This window comes from Danio aesculapii, chromosome 7 (genome assembly GCF_903798145.1).
Source record: "Danio aesculapii chromosome 7, fDanAes4.1, whole genome shotgun sequence".
Classification (NCBI taxonomy): Eukaryota; Metazoa; Chordata; class Actinopteri; order Cypriniformes; family Danionidae; genus Danio; species Danio aesculapii.
In genome coordinates, this window is record NC_079441.1 from 47,235,582 (window position 1) to 47,259,475 (window position 23,894).

General features: G+C 36.5%; 1 protein-coding gene across 3 annotated transcripts; it reads right to left on the bottom strand.

Moving 5' to 3' along the window:
• Positions 1-688: 688 nt before the first annotated feature.
• Positions 689-22,799, bottom strand: rbpms2b (RNA binding protein, mRNA processing factor 2b). 3 transcript variants are annotated; one of them, XM_056462013.1, is made up of 9 exons: positions 22,706-22,799; positions 21,177-21,317; positions 8,681-8,758; positions 6,618-6,656; positions 6,317-6,379; positions 4,129-4,279; positions 3,568-3,719; positions 1,733-1,813; positions 689-1,650 (listed from the first exon to the last, which is right to left on the bottom strand). In XM_056462013.1, exons 2-8 carry the CDS (start codon positions 21,228-21,230, stop codon positions 1,748-1,750), a joined length of 603 nt encoding a protein of 200 aa, XP_056317988.1. In that variant the 5' UTR covers positions 21,231-21,317; positions 22,706-22,799; the 3' UTR covers positions 689-1,650; positions 1,733-1,747. The 3 variants fall into 3 exon arrangements, with proteins under 3 accessions (XP_056317988.1, XP_056317986.1, XP_056317987.1); XM_056462011.1 differs by lacking the exon at positions 22,706-22,799 and having other exon boundaries at positions 21,177-21,433; XM_056462012.1 differs by lacking the exons at positions 21,177-21,317; positions 22,706-22,799 and adding an exon at positions 10,644-11,188.
• Positions 22,800-23,894: the final 1,095 nt, after the last annotated feature.

Genomic DNA, 23,894 nt, shown 5'->3' on the forward strand with positions numbered 1-23,894 from the left:
AGTGAGGTGGAGCTCAATTGAATATATTACAAAGACTCTACTGTGATTTCCTCCAGAGGGCAGCAGTGATCTGCTGTTTCTCTTCTGCCTCAATAAATGCAATTTGAAAATCTTTTGCATTTGACTTCCATTATTTTTCACTATAGAATGTGGCTACCAGTTCTTTAAGATAAATGCTATTTATATATTGTGTCCAATAAGAAAAAAAAATGAATAAATGGATTTAGTTTACTTCCATGACCCAAAAAGACATGATCTGCAGAAATATATCTAATTATTAGATAACATTTACTGCACTGAAAAAAAGTGTTGCATGGAAAACTGTTGCAAACAATGTATTTGTGTTGAATTTAAACAAACAAATTAAATTTAAGAAATGTTCAACTTAATTTTTTGTTTAAATTCAGCCCAAATAAATTGTTTACAACCATGTAACGTTTAAAAAAAAAAAAAAAAAAAAAAAAAAAAAATCCAAGGATATCATCTTTGAATAAGTTTTTTCAGTGTGCTTGGAAACTATATTAAATTCAAAGGGGTAAACTAGTCCTGATAATATCTAGTGCTCCATGGAATAAAATAAAGCAGATTTGGGATATATATAGTTGTGAATTGCCGTTATGAACACTACATAACAAAAACTAGTGCACATCATCTCACACTTAGTAAAAAAATAAAACACAGACAAGCATTTTAATGCATTCCCAATTTAATACTATATCATACAGTAGTATTTCTTTATACACCAAACACTTTTTTTTTTTTACAAATACATTTCTAATGTCTTAACCATTTCTATTACCCACACTAAAATCATGCACCACTGTAGCATATCTTTATATTCAGAGTATTAACTTGAAACAGCAATTTCATGTTAGCAGCAATATTTGCTGTCCATACACTGTTAGTTTTGTGCCACAATGACAGTCAAACCAAAAGAAAAATTACAACTTAACCTCTGAAGCTGCTATAAAGGTCATTGATACAAAAACAAACACGTACAAAGAAAGAGTTACCAATAACTTATACGGATTACTTATTTTAAATTGCACAAACTCTTCTCTTCCCATATACACACACTCTAGAAGGAGATTCTCATATTTTGTAAAGTCATCAGACCCTGTGATGCATTTCAGTGGAAATCAGCAGTCTTCTGGAAAATCACCCTTCAAAAGAAGCTGGCCACAGTTTTGTACATAAACCAACTTCAACTTGACCAAGCTACAAAACACAAACAAGACAAAATGAACAAGGTTACACTGGTCATGGAAGCAACGTACTTGAATGATGCACAGGGCTACACTTCATGCCAAAACTAACATGCTCAATGTCGGACTCAGTTGTTTTCCTCATACAACCAAGACCCAGACATAAAGAAAATTGATGGAAGACTAAATGAAAACCACCTTCTCAATCGTCAACAGAATATAGTGGGGGGGAAACTCAATGAATGTATCCATTAAGAATGGTTACGGTCTATTGTACCATCTTCTAAACATGACTTTTGTGCTGTTGGCAATATGACTTCAATACAAGCCCAAAGAACTCAAACTTCATCTCTTCATGGCCCAATTCCAAAGACATCAATAGATCCAAAATGAACTGGACTGATTAGATTCAAAAAGGTGATATCCAGTTCCTGAAGAGAGAAACCTGAAGGAAAGTGGGGAAAAAATATATTATTATTATTCTGCATGATATTGTACAAGTTGCAGGATACAGGCAATGATCTTACCTTTTCTTTTTTTTTTTAACAGAACTGTCGGGATTTCCATCCAGGCTGGGAGGAGTCTGATGTGGAGGGATACCAACGCATCTAGAAGAAATGAACATTAAGAAAATTAGTGCCGGTTCTTCCATCAGTTGACATGACAGTCACAATTATATTCATCTGATATATTATTAGTTTGAAATCTAAAGGCTTGGACTACAAAAACTTAGAAGTAGCTTTAGCAATTCACCCTCAATTCATTATCATTACACCAAACCAGTCACCGCTAACAGTTGCTTTTTATAAATACTTTTGTCACAGGACCATTTGCCATTAATGACTCTCACTAAATATTTAGAAAGTTAGGTAGTCACTCAATTATTGGTCAGACGTCAACAGGAGGAGGTAGGGGGGACTATTTAGGAATGTGTTATTCTGTGGTTACTCGGTGGGTCCATAGCTATAATGTGTAGGTAAGTGACAAAATCACAGTAGATGGTTGGTTGGTGAGTGAGTGAGTAGAAAGAAAGAAAGAGAGAGCGAGTAGAAAGAAAGAAAGAGAGAGCGAGTGAGTGAGTGAGTGAGTGAGTGAGTGGAAAGAAAGAAAGAGAGTGAGTGGAAAGAGAGAGTGAGTGAGTGGAAAGAAAGTGAGTGAGTGAGTGAGTGAGTGGAAAGAGAGTGAGTGAGTGGAAAGAAAGTGAGTGAGTGAGTGAGTGGAAAGAAAGTGAGTGAGTGAGTGAGTGGAAAGAAAGTGAGTGAGTGAGTGAGTGGAAAGAAAGTGAGTGAGTGAGTGGAAAGAAAGTGAGTGGAAAGAGAGAGTGAGTGAGTGGAAAGAGAGTGAGTGAGTGGAAAGAAAGTGAGTGAGTGGAAAGAGAGTGAGTGAGTGGAAAGAGAGTGAGTGAGTGGAAAGAAAGAGTGAGTGAGTGGAAAGAAAGAGTGAGTGAGTGGAAAGAAAGAGTGAGTGAGTGAGTGAGTGAGTGAGTGAGTGAGTGAGTGAGTGAGTGAGTGAGTGAGTGAGTGAGTGAGTGAGTGAGTGAGTGAGTGAGTGAGTGGAAAGAAAGAGTGAGTGAGTAGAAAGAAAGAGTGAGTGAGTGGAAAGAGAGAGTGAGTGAGTGAGTGGAAAGAGAGAGTGAGTGAGTGAGTGGAAAGAGAGAGTGAGTGGAAAGAGAGAGTGAGTGAGTGAGTGGAAAGAAAGAGTGAGTGAGTGAGTGAGTGGAAAGAAAGAGTGAGTGAGTGAGTGAGTGAGTGGAAAGAAAGAGTGAGTGAGTGAGTGAGTGAAAAGAAAGTGAGTGAGTGGAAAGAAAGTGAGTGAGTGAGTGAGTGAGTGAGTGAGTGAGTGAGTGGAAAGAAAGTGAGTGAGTGGAAAGAAAGAGTGAGTGAGTGAGTGAGTGAGTAGAAAGAAAGTGAGTGAGTGAAAGAGTGAGTGAGTGAGTGAGTAGAAAGAAAGTGAGTGAGTGAAAGAGTGAGTGAGTGAGTGAGTAGAAAGAAAGTGAGTGAGTGAAAGAGTGAGTGAGTGAGTGAGTGAGTAGAAAGAAAGTGAGTGAGTGAAAGAGTGAGTGAGTGAGTGAAAGAGTGAGTGAGTAGAAAGAATGAAAGAGTGAGTGGGAAGAGAAAAGAAAAAAAAAAAAAAAAAAAAAAAAAAAAAAAAAAAAAAAAAGGCTGATTCGTTTACAACCAGGGCACGAATTATGTGTCTGAGCCTTGACACCCCCCCCCCCCCTCTCGAATGACACAAAAACATCTTGTGGAGGGGTTGGGGATGGAGGGAGAAGAGTGTTTTAACATTAACAATAAAGAAAAATAAATTCACCACCCCTTTAACGGTTCATACTATTGCCTAGAAAAATGCAGTGCCTCACCTGAGCATGAAGTGCAGCTGCTGCAGCGGCGGCGGCTGCGGGGTAGGTGAATGCAGTGTGGGGCAGGCCGGGGCTGAGCTCTGGGGTGTATAGCGGATAAGGAGACCAGGCCTCTGGAGACGCTGGGATCAACGCCGCCCCTGTCAAGTCATCTGAGGAGGAACAGCAAGTCATCACCTCTGACTCAAAGCCAGCAGAACACATCAGACATGACCGAAATCAACACTTCAAATCAAAGATAAGTGTTTGACAAATTGCTGGAGTTGGAGGCCCTCACATTCCAGCAGGCTTTAAAATCTGCAGGAACTGAGCATTGGTACCTTTGTGATCTCTGGTAACTTCAGTGACTTGGAACAGAAGAGAGGCTGAAAGAGTTGTGAAGTGCTAACGCTCAACTTCAGTAAAAGAAATCAGAGAACAGAAAAGGCCATTTGCTAATGACACATGCATGTGGAGGTGGATTAGTTTCTTCTTGTGTTTTCCTAAGCGCTACTCTAGATGCGTGTGTCTGGTCTGTCTGTCTCTGCGGTGTGTGAACTACCGTGTGGGCCGGAAACTTACATGGGTCCCGTGCTATGAAGTGCGCTCCTAGAGCTGGGTGGATATTTGTGGGATTCGGAGTGCCCATCAGCTTACTCTTTGCCATCTTCGTGTTGGCCTTAGCAAACTCTAACCGGAGGGTCTGCGGGTTTTCAGGGTCAAATCGAACCCCCTGGAGACACAAGGGGGGGAGGGGGATAGAGTAATGGGGATGGTTGTGCCTGCCAGACCCTGGTCAAAATGTGCAGTGTGTCTTATGCTGGTGCTCACATGCAGTGAATGTTTACTACTTTTGAAAGTGACTGAACAGCAAAGCTAGTGGTTACCTATACAGAAGTGGACAAACTACACGCTAAAAGACAAGAGGAAAACATTGCTAGAGTGGACTGTCCTAAGTATGAGGCTTGGAGTTTTAGAAACAACACTTATTTGTAATGTGCTGGAAAAGACCAACTCATGTAATGAATCAGGGATGTCCCGATCAGATCCAGAAATAAGATATTTAGTGTGCGAACAAGGAATACTTTAAACCGCATCAGCTTCAGGAAAGTTTTGATTTTAAATCAGAAAAAAAATACAAATGTGTTAGATGCATAGAGCAAAACATCCTAGATATGCCCAGCTAAACTGTTACACCATGTACACTGCAGTATTTCCACAATGAGCAAAGCTCTGTTGCTACAATATCATATTTGATAGTAAAGGTAATTGCTCAAAGCTAAACACTCAATCCATTGCACTCCTGGGCTTAAAATGAGTTCTGCTCTTGCAGTTCCATACCGATAAACAAATACAACACTTGTTGAATAATGACACCACATATCAGGTCAAGGTTTAGGCATTTAACGAAATGTAAAGCCTGTTGTCCATGACATGGGACTTCTTTTGTCCAATCAAACGGCAGTAAGGTTCTGCCTGTTGTAATTTGAAAATAAACTATATTCACTGTTATTAACAATTTCAATGGTTTAATTCACATTTCTTGATATTTGCAAATACTTTGTATGAGGATTAGATTAACTAAGTCAAAAATCAATTGTAAAATCAAGCTTAAAAAAAAAATAATAATTCTATCTATCTATCTATCTATCTATCTATCTATCTATCTATATCTATAAATATAAAATGGACAGTGGGCTTAAAATAGTTCAGTTGGTTTAGACATAAGGGATAGTTCACCCAAAAATGAAAATTTGCACTTCATTTTCTCTCCAGTTCCAAAGTTGAGCTTTTTTTTTTTTTCTGAGCACAGAACAGCTAAAAATCTGTAATCATGGACTTCCATAGGAAAAAATAAAATAAAAAAGTCAAATGGTTATAGGTTTTTAACTCTTCTAAATGCATTTTGTGCTCCACAGAAAATAAATTCATAACGGGTGAACTCTTCTTTTGAATTGCTCTCAATTATGTATTGTGCACAACACTTCAAGTGAAGATTAACAATTTATATCATTTTATTTGGAATTTCGTGTTGCTATATCATTGCCAAGTACAGCTGTGCTGACCTGATGTCCATTGAAAATAAAGACTGACATTATTTTTATTTGGTGTCATTTAGTAAAGAAAAATGAGGGAAAAATATATACAAAATTAAAGTACTTAAGGTTCTTCTGGAAACTGGAACAACTCCGGTTTGAAGGGGTTAACATCAGCGGGATGAAACTTTTTTCTTTTTCTTAAGTTCAGACACATTTTCTAAATTCACAACAGCAAGGATAATGGACGTTCAAGTTTACACTATACTAATTTGTACCATAATCCTGTTTAACAATAACGAGAGATAGTTTAAGTTTATAAAACTAAAGAACAGTTTGGATATTTTAATGCATTACAGAGATGCCAGCATATAGACTAAAATTGAACAACCTTAATATACCCAAGTGAACTAAGCTCGAGAAAAATACAAATCTTGGTTAGGGACACTATTTGGTGACTCAATATTAAAGGATTCTGATCGGGACATTCCTATAATAAATACGGGATACCATAAGGCTAAAAGAATAGCAGAAACTGCACTGATTTAATGTCAAGAACGATACAAATATTCGGACATCTGTGCTAAACCAGCTACAAAAAGGTACAGTACATCCCTTAATATGTGTATGTAAAGTAGATAATGCATATAAAAAGCACATCAAATATGAAGCAGGGCATCATTGACAGTTTCTCAATAATTCAAGCCACTGCTTACAGATGGCTGCTTTCTTACGTTTAATGCATTTTTTGCCGCTTCAGCGCCAGAACGACTGTCAAAGGTTACAAACCCAACAGGCTGGAAAAGAAAGAAAGAGCAATCAATGGCCAAAAGCAGAATCGAATAGACAAGAGACATTACATATTATATCAATTAAAATATACATATGCAGTTCTTTATGTTGATTTAATACATTGATATCCACCTTAAACACACTATCAGGGGAGGAGAAAAAAAAAAAAAAGCTGCAGTGCAAATATACACGTTTTTGATTTACCGCAGACCTGGTCAGCTGTAATATCCAACAATGTCTCACCTGCTTTGAAGTTAGCTTGATAAGTGAACCCTCATAACCCTGAAAAGGAAAAGAAATCCAATTAGCAGTAATGTAGTCACATGCTTTAAAAAAGGAAGAAATTCCTGCCGCACACCCCATAAGAGGCCAGTGCTGTCAGATAGAGACATTCACAGAGGATGCACTTTACTGCACTGCTAACCTGCGTGACTGGAGCAGAACATCTCCAAACATGATCCCAGATCTAGCACCCAGTTTATAAACATGATCATCCACATCCAATTGATTCATTAGTTCAATTTTATTTATTTTAGTAGAATCAAAAACTTAAGTCATTACAGCTCATATCAATTAAACTGGCTGAAGTAAAAGTTAAAACCTAATTAACTAAAATAAGTTAAATAAAAGATATTTGTCATGACTTCAATATAATTTGTATAGGCGTATATTTAAAAAACAAAAAGCTGACCAATTAGATTATTTTTGCTGCTTGGTCAAAGTACTTATGTAAATGAAGCTGAAACAAATGTTCCTTTATGAATTTTCTGAAGATCCCACAGTGGCTCTGCTAGGTGTATGCCCGGAAGGCTTCGATGGCAGATTGAGAATAAATTCTATTTTACTGCAGCTTTAAAGTGCATTACATGCAGATGGCTAAGTTCTGAACCTCTGTCATAAGGCTTGGATTCAAGTGTGGGAACAGTATGAAATGGAACAAATAACATACTCATTGCGACTTCAAAAAAAAAAACACAATTTTTCTGGAGATGGTCTCATGTCATGCCTTTAAATCTTTAATAACTTGCAACACTTATGACCAAGGTCACTTCTTTCTCTCCCCACCTTACCATATAATTGCCCCCTCCCCCCTTTTTTTTGGATGCATGCGTGCATTTATGCTAGGCATAGGATAAGTCAAGGTTTTAAAGCCACCAAAAATCTGTAATATCATTCCTAAGGTCTGTAAAAGATTTATTTATTTATTTATTAAATTTACATTTATAGAACAACAGTATCTCCAGCAGAAAAGATATCCAAAGATGCCATTTTAAATTGTAAAGAAAACAGTTTTAGAAACCAATGAAGACAGCAGCAGAAGTCAATGATTCATTTCAATTATTCAGCCTGACATGTTTACTGCTCCAAAATATTTTAAACATTTCTCAAAATACATTTCTTTTTTTACACCCGTACATTTAAAAAGAATATATTTTAGAGCGGTAATCATAATACAGTGAAATCATGATATTCTTATCTAAGGTCATCATACCATCACAGTCTTATACCGGCCCATGCCTAATGTATGCATGTATGAATGCATTTAAAAAATATATATATTTTATACTTTTACTGATATTTTTTCTTCCTTATTTATATGTCCCAAGGATGTTTTTGTTCTCTACATGCATTAACAACCATTTTGGTAGCTAGAAATTGATGGACTAACAAGGAAAAAAAACTAAACTTTTACACTATTGCACTACACAAATGTTGTATTCTTTAATGAAAAATAAAAGACCCAAAACAAAAAGTTAAAAGCTGAAACTGTAGTTTTTTTGGGACAACTTAATTTACAAATTAAAATGGATTGAACCGACTTTGAGTTAGTATTAATTAGTTAACTTAAAAGATTTGAGCTGGGACATGAAGGAATTATATGGATCCATGCACCCCCCCCCCCCCCAATCACAGCCAGCGGTATATAAAAAAATAAAATAAATAAAAATAATAATAATAAATAATAATAATATAAAAAAATGGTTCACCCAAAATTTTAAACTTTTCATAATTCATTTGACCTTTTACTCGTTTCAAACGATAATGGAGTTTTTCCCCCGTTGAACACTAAAGATTATATTTTGACAAATGCTGGAAACCTGCAACCATTCCACTATCATTGTATTGGTTTGTCTTTTATGGAAATCAATGGTTACAGGCTTTCATATACTTTCCTCAATATCTTTGTATTCAACAGTATTAAAAAAAAATAATAATAACCTTAAAATGTTTTAAACCACTTGAAGGTGAGAAAAGGTAGTTCACCAAAAATGAACATCATCCCCAATTTAAAACATTTGTTTTACCTTAAAAGGTCGAAATAGCAGATAGAGCTCACGAGGTTTGATATCTGTTGGCAGACCACTGACAAATAGAGTTCGAACCTGTAAAATACAAGAAAGAAATCGAATGCGATTTAATTTAAATACATATATGTTGACAAATACTGGATTACAAAAGGATAGAAGACAAAAGAATGCAAATTACTAGGTCTGTCATAAGGAACTTTTGTTGTGCGATATGTTGTCATAGAAATAGTCTTAAAGCGATAGTCATTTTGAGAACATTATGCCATGGATTATAACAGCACAATAATGGAGAAAAAAAAAGCCCCTTTAAAATACTTAGTTAAGGTTTAGATTCTATAATTTGATGTTAAAAAGGTAAATGTCATTATATATACACACACACCATTATCTGTCCTTAAAAAGGCAATTATCTGACACCGGTGAGGTAAAACGTAAATGTCATTATAAAATGGCTTTAACATTATTTGTGAGTTAGTAAACATTGCAACAGCAAAAATTAGAGGTCATCCCAAAGTATTGCACCTTAGGTCGACATATTAATTGGGACAGGCCTCCAAATTATTTAATTTCAGTATTAATTTAATTAAAACAAATTAAAAATAAAAAAGGGGGCGGGGGTGGCATACATGGTGTGTAATCAGCTATTAGCGTAATAAAAATTCTCTTGTGAAACATGAAACTAAATCACAAATGTTCCTAGAACAGATAAATATGTAGTTACATTCAGCTAAATAGCTACAGAAATAAACAAATGTGGATCCATTCACTTTGACTTAGGGGGAGGTTCAAAGCCACAATGGACTGCAGAGGAACAGCGATGGACAACATCGCACAGTGTGACAGCACTTCCTTCCTCTGACCCACAGAAACAACCCCGACAGCGCAATGCCATTTCTCGGCCCTCAAACAGAGCCCCAACCCTGCACAGCTACACCTTAATGACTTACTTCACCTGACAGATTACACACTTAATGATTTAAACGCCATTAGGTTACATTTTAGAATAAATTCCAACACCTTTGAAGAGAGGACGCAAATCCATTTAAAAGACATCAGAATATATTTGAATCAACATAAGTAAAAATCTTAAAATAAACATTTTAACTATCACAATTATTGCTTTTGATCATATTCAGAGTTTCTGCTGAAATACTGACATCACATAATTGCATGGTATAGCTGCATTTACCTGCACCGACACATTTTTTCCCCATTTGGCAGTTTGGTACGTCTAGAAATTATTTTGAGGTAACAATTAAGTGTAATGCAATGTAAATTTTCTGTAAACCTGCTTTTTCACAAAACTTTTAAAAAGCACAAAAATGCGAAGGTCATTAAAACAGTATAAAAATTAAAAAAGTACAAATTTAATATAAAAAAATGTTAAATTATATTCCAAACCGCTAAATATAAGTGTTTTAATTTATTTCAAATTATCCAACACTTAAATCCTCAAACCAAAGTCATTTTAAAGTTATGTGATTGGCACAAAGAACTGGATGTCTTATCAAATTAAAATCAGTTGTACTTAAACATTTAGTGACGCTGAAGCCCCTTTCATACAATGCAGTGATTTTCGCCTGATACATGACAGCTTAAGAAAACGACCTAAAAATCACTAGATTTTAACAGACTGCACAAACTAAAATATAAAAGGAATGGACAATAAACTTCACACGACGCAAAATAGCTCATTATTCTTTAAAAAAAAAAACACCATTATCAAACGAATCGATTGTAATTTTTCTAATCAAACGATTGGCATGGCAGAAAGTGTTTTAGTTTGGAATTATCTACAAAATACGGTTTTTAAAATTCTCTTGAGTGATTTTTCCATTCTTCATATGAAGAAAACCCCTTCACGGAGAGTCGCTGAGGCAAACACTTCAGAAAAGTTTGAAAACATTTCACTTCGACAAACTCCTCACAAACCCATCTTTAAAACGCAGAGAACCCTCACCTCCTCTTCAAGAGAGACGTTGTTGTTTGGCTCGGAGTCAGACTTGACACTCATCTTGTGCGTAAACTTGAGACACCCAAAAGAAACACCGGCAGAAGTTTCGTGTTTTTTTTCCGCGTCCTTAAAGTGCGACTGGATCCTGTTGGCGAAGCGTGCGGGACTCAGCAGAACTTGTGCGGGAACACCGAGGTCGTGTCAAAAGTGGCAGGTGAGCTGAAGACGCGAAGGTGACTCGGTGAAAAGAAGTGCAGTGCCTGGTGTGAGGGGGGAAAGAGGAAGAAAAAAGAGCGGTGCCACCTCACATTTACCTCGTTTTAAATGTTAAATTTCAAAGAAAGCGGAGCTCATGGGTGAAACCTGTTCCATAGTTGACCTGCTCGCCAATTAGGTCATCAAGTGAGATGGGGCAGGCTCGAGAGTGGCGTTGCAGCTGGTGGAAAAGCCAGCCCCTCCATTACCATTAGTGAATCATCGCCTTCACAGGGAAGCACTGACCAATTGAAAACGCTGCTTTTATTATTGGAGACATCTCATATCAACTGTATCTCGAGAAAGGAGGAGAGGAAAGAAATGAAAAAGAGAAATGGCATGTTTAAAAGTTTACCCAAGAGATATGAAAACTTTGTATCTTTAAAGAAGAGGAGGAGGCAGTTTAGGGTCAGGGTTTAGCCTATACATCCTCTGTTTGTTTGTTGAAAAACTGAGCTATTCTAAAAATAGGCCTGACATTTGAGTGCACTTAATTGTGGGAACATCTGTTAAAAAGGAAAGCTGCTTGTCTTTATGGGATATACACACACTAGACGTCTATTAGACATGGGCCTGTTTTGCAAAAACTCATAAATTTAAGGTTAGATTGTTTGCACCTTTAACTGGACTTCTGTCCCGTTTCCTGGCATTGTGTTGTCGCACAATCAAAGTAAAGGAGTTTGTTGAAGCCGGCAGGGTGCGGCAGGGGCTGAGAATGTTTGGTTTTTTGCTTTTTTTTGCATTATTTTCTGATTGACCTAGTGTTGTTTTGTACAATCTGTCTAAATATAGACAATCCTTCTTGCCAGGCCTCTCTAATTCCATTGTACATAAGGGAAATATGAGCTATTTATAAATCTTACAGATGTTTATACACAGACATGCAGTTTGTATCTGCTTAATCCAGTTACAGGCAACACACTTTGTGTAAAGCTTTAATACACTAATAAATAATATGGGTTCACATGCACACACTCACACAGATGCATATGTACTGTGTATATAAGAGTTTAGATGCAAAAACCTCTAAATGCCGTCTGAATCTTTCCTCTAAAATGAGCAGTTTTATGAAGCTCCTGTGTGTTTTTTCAGTAATATCTCTTTTATGGCAAACAATACGTCCTTATCCTGGTCTTCAAAGTGAAATATCTCAACATAAACAAAGGAGGCTGAGAAAAATATTCATTTTCGATAGAAATTTTAGATGGCGCTTAGAGGTTTTTGCATCTATACACTCTTCATGTATAACATTTAAAAACACCATCAAATGAAAGGTTGACCGCCCTGATGTCAATTTTCCATTAACACTTGTTCTTTTAGTAAGCTGTGCCTCTTGTCTTGTTCTCAGGGGTTTAAAAATAAGTCAAACAGAGCACAGAGGTACGCACAGCCAATGATTATACAGCAGACAGACTGATAGACATATCAGTGCCAGGCTCTTTAAGAATGACAAGTGGACAGATTGGCTGAGTGCAGACATGCCACAGCTAGAGGAGTGCTGGTGTTTGTCTTACACATTGCAACGCAAAGTGACATTCAAACTGATGGTTTAAAATATTTAGGGAATGTTTACATGACACTGTTTGCAACTAAAAATGAAAAGAAAAAATGTATGTGTTTATGTTGTTTATTTAGAAGACAGCATTGGAGAATGATATATTGTCATCATCATACAAGGCAATTTTGTGATAACATTGAGATCATGTACTGCATGTGTTCAGTATACAAGTACAAGTACTGTAAATATTATGGCAGATTACAGGATTGTACTGTATGTGTGAATGCTAGTGTTGCTTTATAAATTAACATCAACAACCATTGGTTTTGACCGAGTTTGGTTGTTTTAATTGTTTATGTACCCTAAATTTCTTTCTACGATTATTAAAATTAAGGTTTTAATTATCATAGTTCTATTATAAGGCTCTTATCATCTATACAGATTCCTCTATATCACAGTGTTAATTTTGACAGCAAATTTTGATTTAGTTTTAGTTGTATACTGAAAAAAGTGTTGCATGCAAAAATGTTGCAAACAATTTATTTGTGTTGAATTTAAACAAACAAATTAAATTTAGCAATGTCCAACTTAATTTGTTTGTTTAAATTCAGCCCAAATAAACTGTTTTCAACCACTTAACGTAAAAAAAAATTAAGTAAATCCAAGGAATTATCTTTGAATAATTTTTTTCAGTGTAATTTTTTGACTAAAATTCCATTTTAGTTTTAGTCATATTTTAGCCGTATGAATCTTTTTAGTTTACTCTAGTTTTAGTTGACTAAATTTCATATGATTTTAGTCGACTGAAATATATATGGTTTTATTTAAATGTAATTTAATTAAATTATTGTATACATTTATTTATTCCATTTCAGTTAAGCAAAAGCACACACACACGTAAATAAAAAGATCCGAGTTAACCGGGAATTTCGGTATGATTCCTTGGCATGCTGATGTCACTTTAGATTTGTTGTTTTTGTCAGCTTTTTTCCTCCCTATACGGTTTACGGACTGTCTGTCTTGACAAACGTGAATCTTTTTTCTCTTAGCAGTTGCCATCTCATTATAGTTTAATCAGACAGACGCCCCTATAGATGATGTAATCGCATCCCGCGTCTACTGTGGATCAGTTACTTTTCAAATGTGTGTGCGTCATGCGTCACACACCAAGATTAATTCTAATTGGATATTTTCCAAAAACGTCCCTCAATCCCATTCTCGTCTTGTTTTTATTAGTCAACAAAAACATCAATAAACTTTTATTATAGTTGTCGTCATCATCACTAAATTTTTATTTAGTTTTCGTCTGGTTTTCATCGGTAAAAACTTGTTTGTCACAAAATTACGATGAACATTTTTCGTCAACGAAATTAACACTGGTAAATAACATGCAAAGAACAAAGTTTTTCTTTTTATTAGAAAGGAGTTTTGAATTTCTTTCTATTTTTAATGTTCTTCACACTAAGATTTTTTTTTAATTCATTTAGATTTAGATTTTTAATACTGTTGCAATAAAGTCAAAAACTCCCTTTTAAAACCCATTCATTCATTTTCCTTTGGCTTAGTCCCTTTGTTCATCAGCGGTCACCACAGCGGAATGAACTGCCAACTTATACAGCATGTGTTTTTTGCAGTGGATGCCCTTCCAGCCACAACCCAGTTGAAAACATCCATACACTCATTCACAAACATACTACAGCCAAATTAGTCTATTCAATTCACCTATAGCGCATGTCTTTGGACTTGTGGGGGAAACCGGAGCACCCGGAGGAAACCCACACGAACAGGTAACATGTAAACTACACACAGAAATGCCAATTGACCCAGCCAAGACTCGAACCAGCGACCTTCTTGCTGTGAGGCAACAGTGCTAACCACTGAGCCTTTCTGTCTCCCCCTTTAAAAACTTTTATATTTCATATTTAAGTGTTGTACTTGAGTTATATTTACACTGCACACAAAAAAACAACTACTATTATGGACACTGCATGGTTGTCTGAAGGGAAGAAGGATTTTTTAGATTGTTAAAATGTTCTTCCCACTAAAATATGGCCAAAAATGGTTCCACTTTGATAATAACTCCCTTTGGGAACAATTATTTTAAAAAAGTAATACTTTATAAGTGATCATTCATCAAATGAACTACAAATATTATTCTAAAGCTGACAGGTATAGACAAATTCTGACCAAATTGTTAATCGACGTCCCGTTTCGTGTCATCTACTTGTTAGTGGTGGGTCCCCAACACAAAGCCTGTACAGTGGGGTCAGAATGCTGTGATGAGGCCTTCATGTTTTATTGGAGAAGAGCAGGCCCATTGTCCCAAAAGCCACCTCAATCTACACTCCTCCTCCTTAACGGCTCACTGGGCTTGTCCCATCACATCAGCATCACAGAGCTCCACAGCACTTAGCTTGTGTTCCCTGTGTCCTCTGTGCCTCACTGCGGATCCACCATTAACTCCAGCTCTCCTTCTCTCAGCTCAAGTCTTATTGAAGGAAAAACATCATCTTTGGAGAGTCTTTATCTCTTTGTGTGCATAACTGATGACTTTAATGAGATTTAAGAAGTGTTCACTTGGCAGTTTTAGTAAACTTTGTTGTAATGTTCTAATGTGTGACTGAGATCCTAGAAAAGATGAATCTCTGTCTACTTCCAGACTCTGGTTCAGGTCAAATGAATGAATACAACATCTAACGATGCTTACATGACAAGATATCACAAGTGCAACCCTAGTGCTCAAGCATACCTGTTTTTCTGGTCAAAGTTGCAATTTTACCCATTATAGTTCAATGCAGGTGTCTGAAACACATCTCTCTGTGTATACAGATCTTAGTTTGTGTGTAGATCTCGTTTATGTGTGTGGCAGATAGCTGTTTAGACTTTCACACTGCACTTTATAAGCTCTTCATGAGTTCTCAACTGATACGATACCAATTTGTACGTGTGCACCAGTGATGGCTAAGTGAATTAAAAAAAGTAATTAATTACTCATCACGCCATTGAAATTATATTTCAATTACTTTTCTAATTTGTATGATAAGTAATTTAATTGCTCATTAAAGAATTTAATTTACTCAATACTATTTAAAATCACTTTAAATCTAAGCAGTATATTTAGATTTGAGCCTTTATGCAATAACCTTTGTGTGACATCTAGCATTTTACACCTAACATCCCTTAGTTTAAAAAATTGTCTGGAAAAAAGAAAAGTAAATATATACAGTTGAAGTCAGAATTATTAGCCCCCCCCCCCCTTTTTTTTTTCTTTTTTAAATATCTCCCAAATGATGTTTAACAGAGCAAGGAAATTTTCAAAGTATGTCTGATAATATTTTTTCTTCTGGAGAAAGTCTTAGAATAAAAGCAGTTTTTAATTTTTTTTAAATCAATTTTAAGGTCAATATTATTAGCTCCTTAAAGCTATATTTTTTAAATATATATATTTATATTATTTACTAAATGTTGTTAATTACTGGGGGTGGGGGGTAATAATTATGACTTTAACTGAATTGTTACACTTTTTTATTGTTATACCTACAGTGGGTACATAAAGTATTCAGACCCCCTTACATTTTTCACTCTTTGTTATATTGCAGCCATTTGCTAAAATCATTTTTCAAATCATCAAGTTATTTTTTTCTCATTAATGTACACACAGCACCCCATATTGACAGAAAAACAGAATTGTTTCTCTGTGTTTTTCTGTCAATATGGGGTGCTGTGTGTACATTAATGAGGAAAAAAAATAGCTTGAATGATTTTAGCAAATGGATGCAATATAACAAGAAGTGAAAACTGTAAGGAAGTCTGAATACTTTCCGTACCTACGGTTTATAAACATATATTATTATCCCGTTATCCCGTATACACAATTATTTTTTGCTCGTTCAAACTACTTAATTAAAATGAGCTCAAACAACACAATTCTTGAAATTTCATTGGGACAACTTAATTTTTTTAAGTTCAATTTACATAGATTTGTTAAAAGTGTTAAGTTAACTTAATCTATTTGTGTTGGGAAAACACAAATTTGTGTTGAAATATATTTTGAAATATATTTTACACTTACATATTGTTTCCTAATGTGTAATCACCTGATCATCTGGTAAATGCAACCTACCCAGCAGGCACAGAATGTCAACACAACATCAGATTGACGTTGTACCCCAGCATCTGGGACGTTGCATTTTGCTTGAAAATGAAAATCGGGTTGACGTTGCACTGAAAAAAATTATATAAAGATGATTCCTTGGATTTACTTAATTTTTTTTTACGTTAAGTGGTTGTAAACAATTTATTTGGGCTGAATTTAAACAAACAAATTAAGTTGAACATTGCTCAATTTAATTTGTTTGTTTAAATTCAACACAAATAAATTGTTTGCAACAGTTTTGCATGTAACGCTTTTTTCAGTTACTTTCCAACGCAACCCAAAAACAACCAAGTATTAACGTCTAATGATGACGTTGTGTGGACGAGACCAATATGACATCTATCAGACATTGGATTTTGCTTGCTGTACCTGACAAATAAATGTCAGAATTTGATGTCAATATGGCATTGGGTTAATCCTTATATGCTTTACATGTTTGTTTATTCAACTATATTTTCATTTATAACACATTTTCGTATCTCATTTTAATACACTATGCACAGCAGCTACGCTAATTATTTTCTTTCTTCTCTATTTCCACCTGGGGATACTCATCCTGATTCCTGATTCATTGAGATTATGCAGCACCACGGATGCGATCCAAGACCTGTGAAGAAATGATACCAAGGTATTCATAATCCTGGACCAGGCCGTATTCTGAGCTGATGCTGTGGTGGTCATGGAGGAGCGGAGAGCATGAGACTGATTCCTGAAAAGTATGTTTCACTGATTCCTGAAAGGTTACTGACTGACTGCAGTTCTCCACGATGGACGTCCAGCGTTCTTCAGTCTCCGGTGCCTAGACTGCAGCTCTGCACAAGAGGTTTGGCTTGAGGAGAAATGGTTGTGCCCAACAGAACCTGGTTTCTCTCTAGGTATTTTTTCCCTTCACTTTCGTCAACTGGTGAAGTTTTGTTCCTCGTCGTTGTGGCCACTGGCTTGCTTGGTTTGGGACGTTTAGAGCTGCGCATTGATGGATTTGCACTTCAGTGTTTAGACTTTCAGCAGTGAAAATTAAACCACACTGAACTGAACTAAACTGAAATTCAACTCTGAAAACTGGACTGACGCAGTTTACATTTACTTGAACGTCTATGTTAAGCTGCTTTGGCACAATCTACATTGTAAAAGCACTATATAAATATACAGGAATTGAATTAAGATGTTTGGCATTGTATTTTGGTCACTTTCCAACACAACCTAAAATCTACCAAATATCAACGTCATTTCATGTCATTATTGGACATCAAAATATCATTGTCCTTAGATGCTGGTCACCTAAATCTAACCTAATATTAATGTCTTATGATGTTGTGTCTGCTGAGTATATAGATGGAAAATAGAATTATTCTGCAAATTATATTTATGTAACAAAACCGTGACTAATCTGCTTCTCAGAACTGATTTATATATAATTCACGAGTTCACACTTAGTTTCAGAATAAAACGTATTTGGCGTGCTGTCCGGGGAGAGGGCTCTGAGCTCGGGGAAGACACCCAAACTCGAGTTATTCCTCTTATCAGGAAACAGAGAGGAATAGGGATTCGAGCCAAGTATCTAGCCCGGCCCCAGAACGCTCCCCCCGGGATTGTAATGCTTAAGAGGTGAGGTGACGGGGTGGTGGAGGGATGCTAAAGTCGTAAGATGCTGCAGGTAAGACAGCTTTGGTATATATTGGGGTTTGGTCAAGAACTGATTGGATAATAGAATAATTGTCAATGACATATTTGATACTGAAACTTCTGCGCGTGCTCCTCCCGAAATTTGTTTATAAAACATCATTGTTGAATTTATTTACAGTATTTAAAGCAAATATATTGTACAGTAAGTAAGTGTGACTGCATTGTCTGATCTGGAGCAAACAAACCAAGATAATAAAATTACAAGTGTGAACACACTCTTAGATTCAGATTAATGCTGATGCATCAATATTAATATAGACCACAAATAGTCAGCAAAATTGCATGCCTGTAAATGGATTTCTCCAAGATCTTCCACCACACATCTTCTGATCTTCTCTTCCCACACTGTCACTAGTCAATACATGTACGTCTTCTCATTGTAGCACAGTTCTTAGTCTCAGAAAACCTTCATCTTCATCCATTTTAAGTCTGATGACATCCAAAACACAGTCAGCACAGTTCATTGCCTCAAAATCAGGGGGACATTTTAGCGACTATAAAAACAAACCATTGCCGTAGAATCTCTGCAATAAGTGTTGATGCAGAACTGAATAAAACAAACACAGAGAGAATTAGGGTAAGCCCTGTTTGCATCAATACAGTCCTTTTCCTGTTTACTTCTCGATGACCTCTTTTGCGTCCTGAAGCAATGAGCCCTTTTGACCGAAGGATATTAGTATGGCCTTTAGCTTTCTCTTGCATCTGTATTCTCTTGAACACAGTCCAAGACAGAGTTGACTAAAGCTCTCACGTTAATCTGTCATTTCCTTTATCTGTCTTTTCTTATATAAAAGAAAACAACTCGATTAAGTTACCACAAATTATTACCAATGTTATGATAGTTCCAAGCAAATATAATATATTTAAAATGCCATTTTTTTCTGTCGTTCACATCTTAGCTAAAGTTTACTACATCTTCTTGATTTGAAAGCTATTTGTTTTATGTCCTCCCTCATGTTTTCACAAGCAATCCCATGTTTCCTGTTTAAATTTGGAAATATGCACATGAAAGGTTATGCAGTTAAAACAAAGGGCAACACATTCCCAGAGAGACAAATTAAGATCTGATATTCTGGAACTCTGGAGTTTTGACGCTGTCTTACATAAACATTCCATGCATTTGGGAAATGTAATCCCAGCCAAACTGTTGTCAGACATGGATGGCTGTTTGTTAAAAAAAAGGAACATTTTGTGAAGACGACGTATAATGTAAAAACCAAGAGCTGATATTGTAAATACTCTGGAAACTGGATGGGAACATCAAAATTTGGCTCTGTTCCTCATGCCTAGACTGGCTGCCAAACAGGACAAATTACAACAAACTCCCAGTGAGGCTCTTCAGTGCTGGATCTCAAATAATTGGGCTTAGCTCATACTCATGAGAAGCTAACGTGAGCTACTGTGTGTTCAGACAAATCGGCTATTTGGAATTATTCAACTATTGGGTTCTGACTATTGCTTTCTGAGAAATTTTGAGATACTGAGGTTTAAAGCTTTTGTAATCCATGAAGTAAAAATGAAACATGGGTAAAGTCCCAAAACATACACAAATTGAAAGAAATAAAGAAAGAAAGAAAGAAAGAAAGAAAGAAAGAAAGAAAGGAACAAACAAATACAAAGATGGCCGCTTACAAACTCACCGGCCACTTTATTAGGTACACCTGTCAAACTGCTCATTAACGTGAATTTTAATCAGCCAATCACATGGCAGCAAGTCAATGCATTTAGGGATGTCGACATGGTCAAGACGATCTGCTGCAGCTCAAACCGAACATCAGAATAGGGAAGAAAGGTGATTTAAGTGACTTTGAACGTGACATGGTTGTTGGTGCCAGAGTATTTCAGAAGCTGCTGATCTACTGGGATTTTCATCTACAACCATCTCTAGGGTTTACTGAGAATGGTCCAAAAAAGAATATATCCAGTGAGCTCTGTAGGTGCAAATGCCTTATTGATGCCAGAGGTCAGAGGAAAATGTCCAGACTGGTTCGAGCTGATGGAAAGGCAACAGTAACTCAAATAACTTGTTACAACCGATGTATGCAGAAGAGCATCTCTAAATGCACAACACGTCCAACTTCGAGGCGGATGAGCTCCTGTCAGCTAAGAACAGGAAACTGAGGCTACAATTCATGCAAGCTCACCAAAACTGCACAACAGAAGATTGGAAAAACATTGCCTGGTCTGATGAGGCTCGATTTCTGCTGCAACATTTAGATGGTAGGGTCAGAATATGGCATCAATAACATGAAAGCATGGATCCATCCAACCTGCGTATCAACAGATCAGGCTGGTGGTGGTGGTGTAATGGTGAGGGGGTTATTCTTTTGGCACGCTTTGGGCCCATTATTACCAATTGAGCATTGTGTCAGTGCCGCAGCCTACCTGAGTATTGTTATTGTATTAGTATTGTTGCTGACCATGTCCATCCCTTTATGACCACAGTGTACCCATCTTCTGATGGCTACTTCCTGCAAGATAGCGTGCCATATCATAAAGCGTGAATCATCTCAGACTGGTTTCTTGAACATGACAATGAGTTCACTCTACTCAAATGGCCTTCACAGTCACCAGAACTCAATCCAATAGAGCACCTTGGGATGTATTGGAATGGGAGTTTGGCATCATGGATGTGCAGCCTACAAATTTGCAGCAACTGCGTGATGCTATCATGTCAATATGGACCAAAATCTCTGAGGAATATTTCCAGTACCTTATTGATGGATTCAGGCAGTTCTGAAGTTCAACACAGTACTAGTAAGGTGTACCTAATAAAGTGGCCGGTGAGTGTACATTTAAAAAAATTATATAAAAGTACATTTTAACAAAAACAACATGACTATCTGTAGAAAACTAATTAAAAAAGAAATTATAAAATTATTATACACAAAATAAGGACAGTTTCAGACTCAATATGCAAGAACTCTTTAATTGATAAAAGACTTACATATAGGTATATCCTGGACCAGGCCGTATCCTGAGCAGCTACTGTGGTGGTCATGGAGGAGTGGAGAACATGAGACTGATTCCTGTGACACTCCAGAGACAGACGAGTCTTCGCTGAGGCTCCGCCGCTGAGACTGCAGCTCTGCACAAGACGTTTGGCCAGCGGAGAAATTAAAATGGTCGTGCCCAACTGAGCCTGGTTTCTCTCAAGGTTTTTTTTCTTCACTTTCACCATTTAGTGAAGTTTTTTTCCCTCTCCGCTGTCGCCACTGGCTTGCATGGTTCGGGATCTATAGAGCTGCGCATCGTTGGATTTGCTCTTCAATATTTGGACTCTCAGTAGTGATTATTAAACCACACTGAACTGAGCTCAACTGAACTGAACTTAAACACTACAAACTGATCCTATTGAACACACTGTTCCTATTTACTATGACCTTTTATGTGAAGCTGCTTTGACACAATCTACATTGTATAATCGCTATACAAATAAAGGTGAATTGAATTGAATTGAATTGACAGCTCTGTACTTCAGGTTACCTCACTTTTAGGCAAAGAAATGTTTTACAGTTGTAATTCAGAAACAGGGCTAGCAATGCTAGAGCCTTAATGTAAACAGACTATGAGCTGTATTTATTCATTTTCACCCTTGAAACTGTTAACTCTGAGTCTGCTCAGAAAACTGAGTGACAGATAAGTTTGGCTTCGTGTTTCATTTTTAGCATTGCACTTGGAATTTTAACATCACATTAGTATGACAGCTCTATCTGGCCAAGACTGTTGATTTTTCTGTGATTTTTGTTACTCAAGTTTGTTATTCTCTTTGCATTCCCTACATTACAGTAAGATTTAAAGCATCCATAATATTGTGCAGAAAGTATTGTTTTGAGTTTTAAGCTGCTCGAGATCTGCTGAAAGTAGTTTTATTATTTTAAGTTATAAGTTATGAAGCACCCCTGTTATGGATATTCAGCTCATTTCCTGTATTTTTATATAGAGCTTTTACAATGTAGATTGTGTCAAATCAGCTTAACATAGAAGTTATAGTGAATTGAAACAGTTTCAGTCCAGTTTTCAGAGTTGAAGTTCAGTTCAGTGTGGTTTAATTTTCACTGCTGAAAGTCCAAACACTGAAGAGCAAATCCATCAATGAACAGCTCTAAAAGTCCCAAACCAAGCAAGCCTGTGGCGAGGAACAAACTTAACCAATTGACGAAAGAGAATGAAAAAAAAAACCTTGAGAGAAAGCAGATATCTGAAAATTATGTTTCATGCAGTGTGTAAATCAGAGTTATTTGAGATGTAGAACTCAAGAAAAGCAACCACATAGAGAGACACTGCAGTGCTGGTGAAGATTGTGGGTGTTTACAGCGATTTGATTGATAAATATGAATTTGTAGCTAAATTGTTAGCGGTGCCAAACAGCATTTCCTGTTGTTTACATCCTTGTTTACGTCCTCGCTACAACATACTGTTAAAGCTAAAAACTGTGCATTTAGGTGATCAATTTCAACAAATAAAAACACTTACAGGTTGTGGCTCACAATCCAGAGCTTCATTGGTTGGAGGAGTTTTTAGCCGAATCCAGCATTGAACTGGGAGATATTCTGGAAGTTCTCCTTTGTCAAATGCTAGCTGTAAAAATATATATTTTTAATAATTCTCTGGACCATAATTAAAATTAAACTGTAAGCACTTCTCTCTTTGTGTCGTGTCCTTTGGAAGCCCAAATACAGAAACAGAACAAGCTCTGTGGAAAAGCAGCATTTGGACGACATTTTAGCTTTCTCTGCTATAACATTACAGCGCCTCTGGCCACGCCCCTTCGCTGCGCAGGGTGTGTGCGTGAGGTTAATGTGCGTAACCTGAAGCGTTTGTGATCTCACTAACCAAGATGTATTTTTTGTAGTCTCCAAATTTGTTCGCTGTAGGCTTTGCTAAGCTAACTTTGTAAAAGTAATTCTCTCTCTTTGCTTTAAACATTGAGCATATTACATTCAGAGATGTTGTTTTTGTTCACACAGCTACATTACATATCAACTAAAGCTTAAAATATGATATTGTAGTGGACCACCTGTTTAAATCAGTAAGCATTTTGCAGACCCTGTTTTTAGTCAAGTTTTATATCTCAATAGTGTATAGACTGCATAGCCAGGTACATCCAATACTGAATTTTCATATGAAAAATAACAGTAGGTTGAGGAACAGACTTATTAAAATAATAGATCATTTCTAAAATTCACAAATCTTTTAATCACTCATATCTTCATTTTCATTTCTAGAAAGTTGCCGTGCCAATAAAGACCTGAAACTTGATTTTAGGTCTTTTTTAAGACTTTCATTGAGCCTTGCCATCAAGCACAAACAGCTTTTTGAGACCCACTTTTCTGATGGCACAAGCAAAACTTCACAGAGCCATTTCAAACCTCTTGCACAGAACAGACTGCAAAGTAGAACTCCAGAAACACAGAAAAACCAGTCAAGAGGAACTGATCTCATCAAATATTAAACAGAAGTCGGGGGAGTGATTCACTGATGCATGGGACTGTTAAGGGCCGCTCATGATGGTGCTTAAGTGGGCCAGTGCGTACGCATATGTTAAGATTTACCTTCTCTACATATCACTGTAATGATAAAGCTTTTGAAAACTGAACTCGATATATACAGTTTCCTTTTTTAAATATTTCCCAAATGATGTTTAACAGAGCAAGGGAATTTT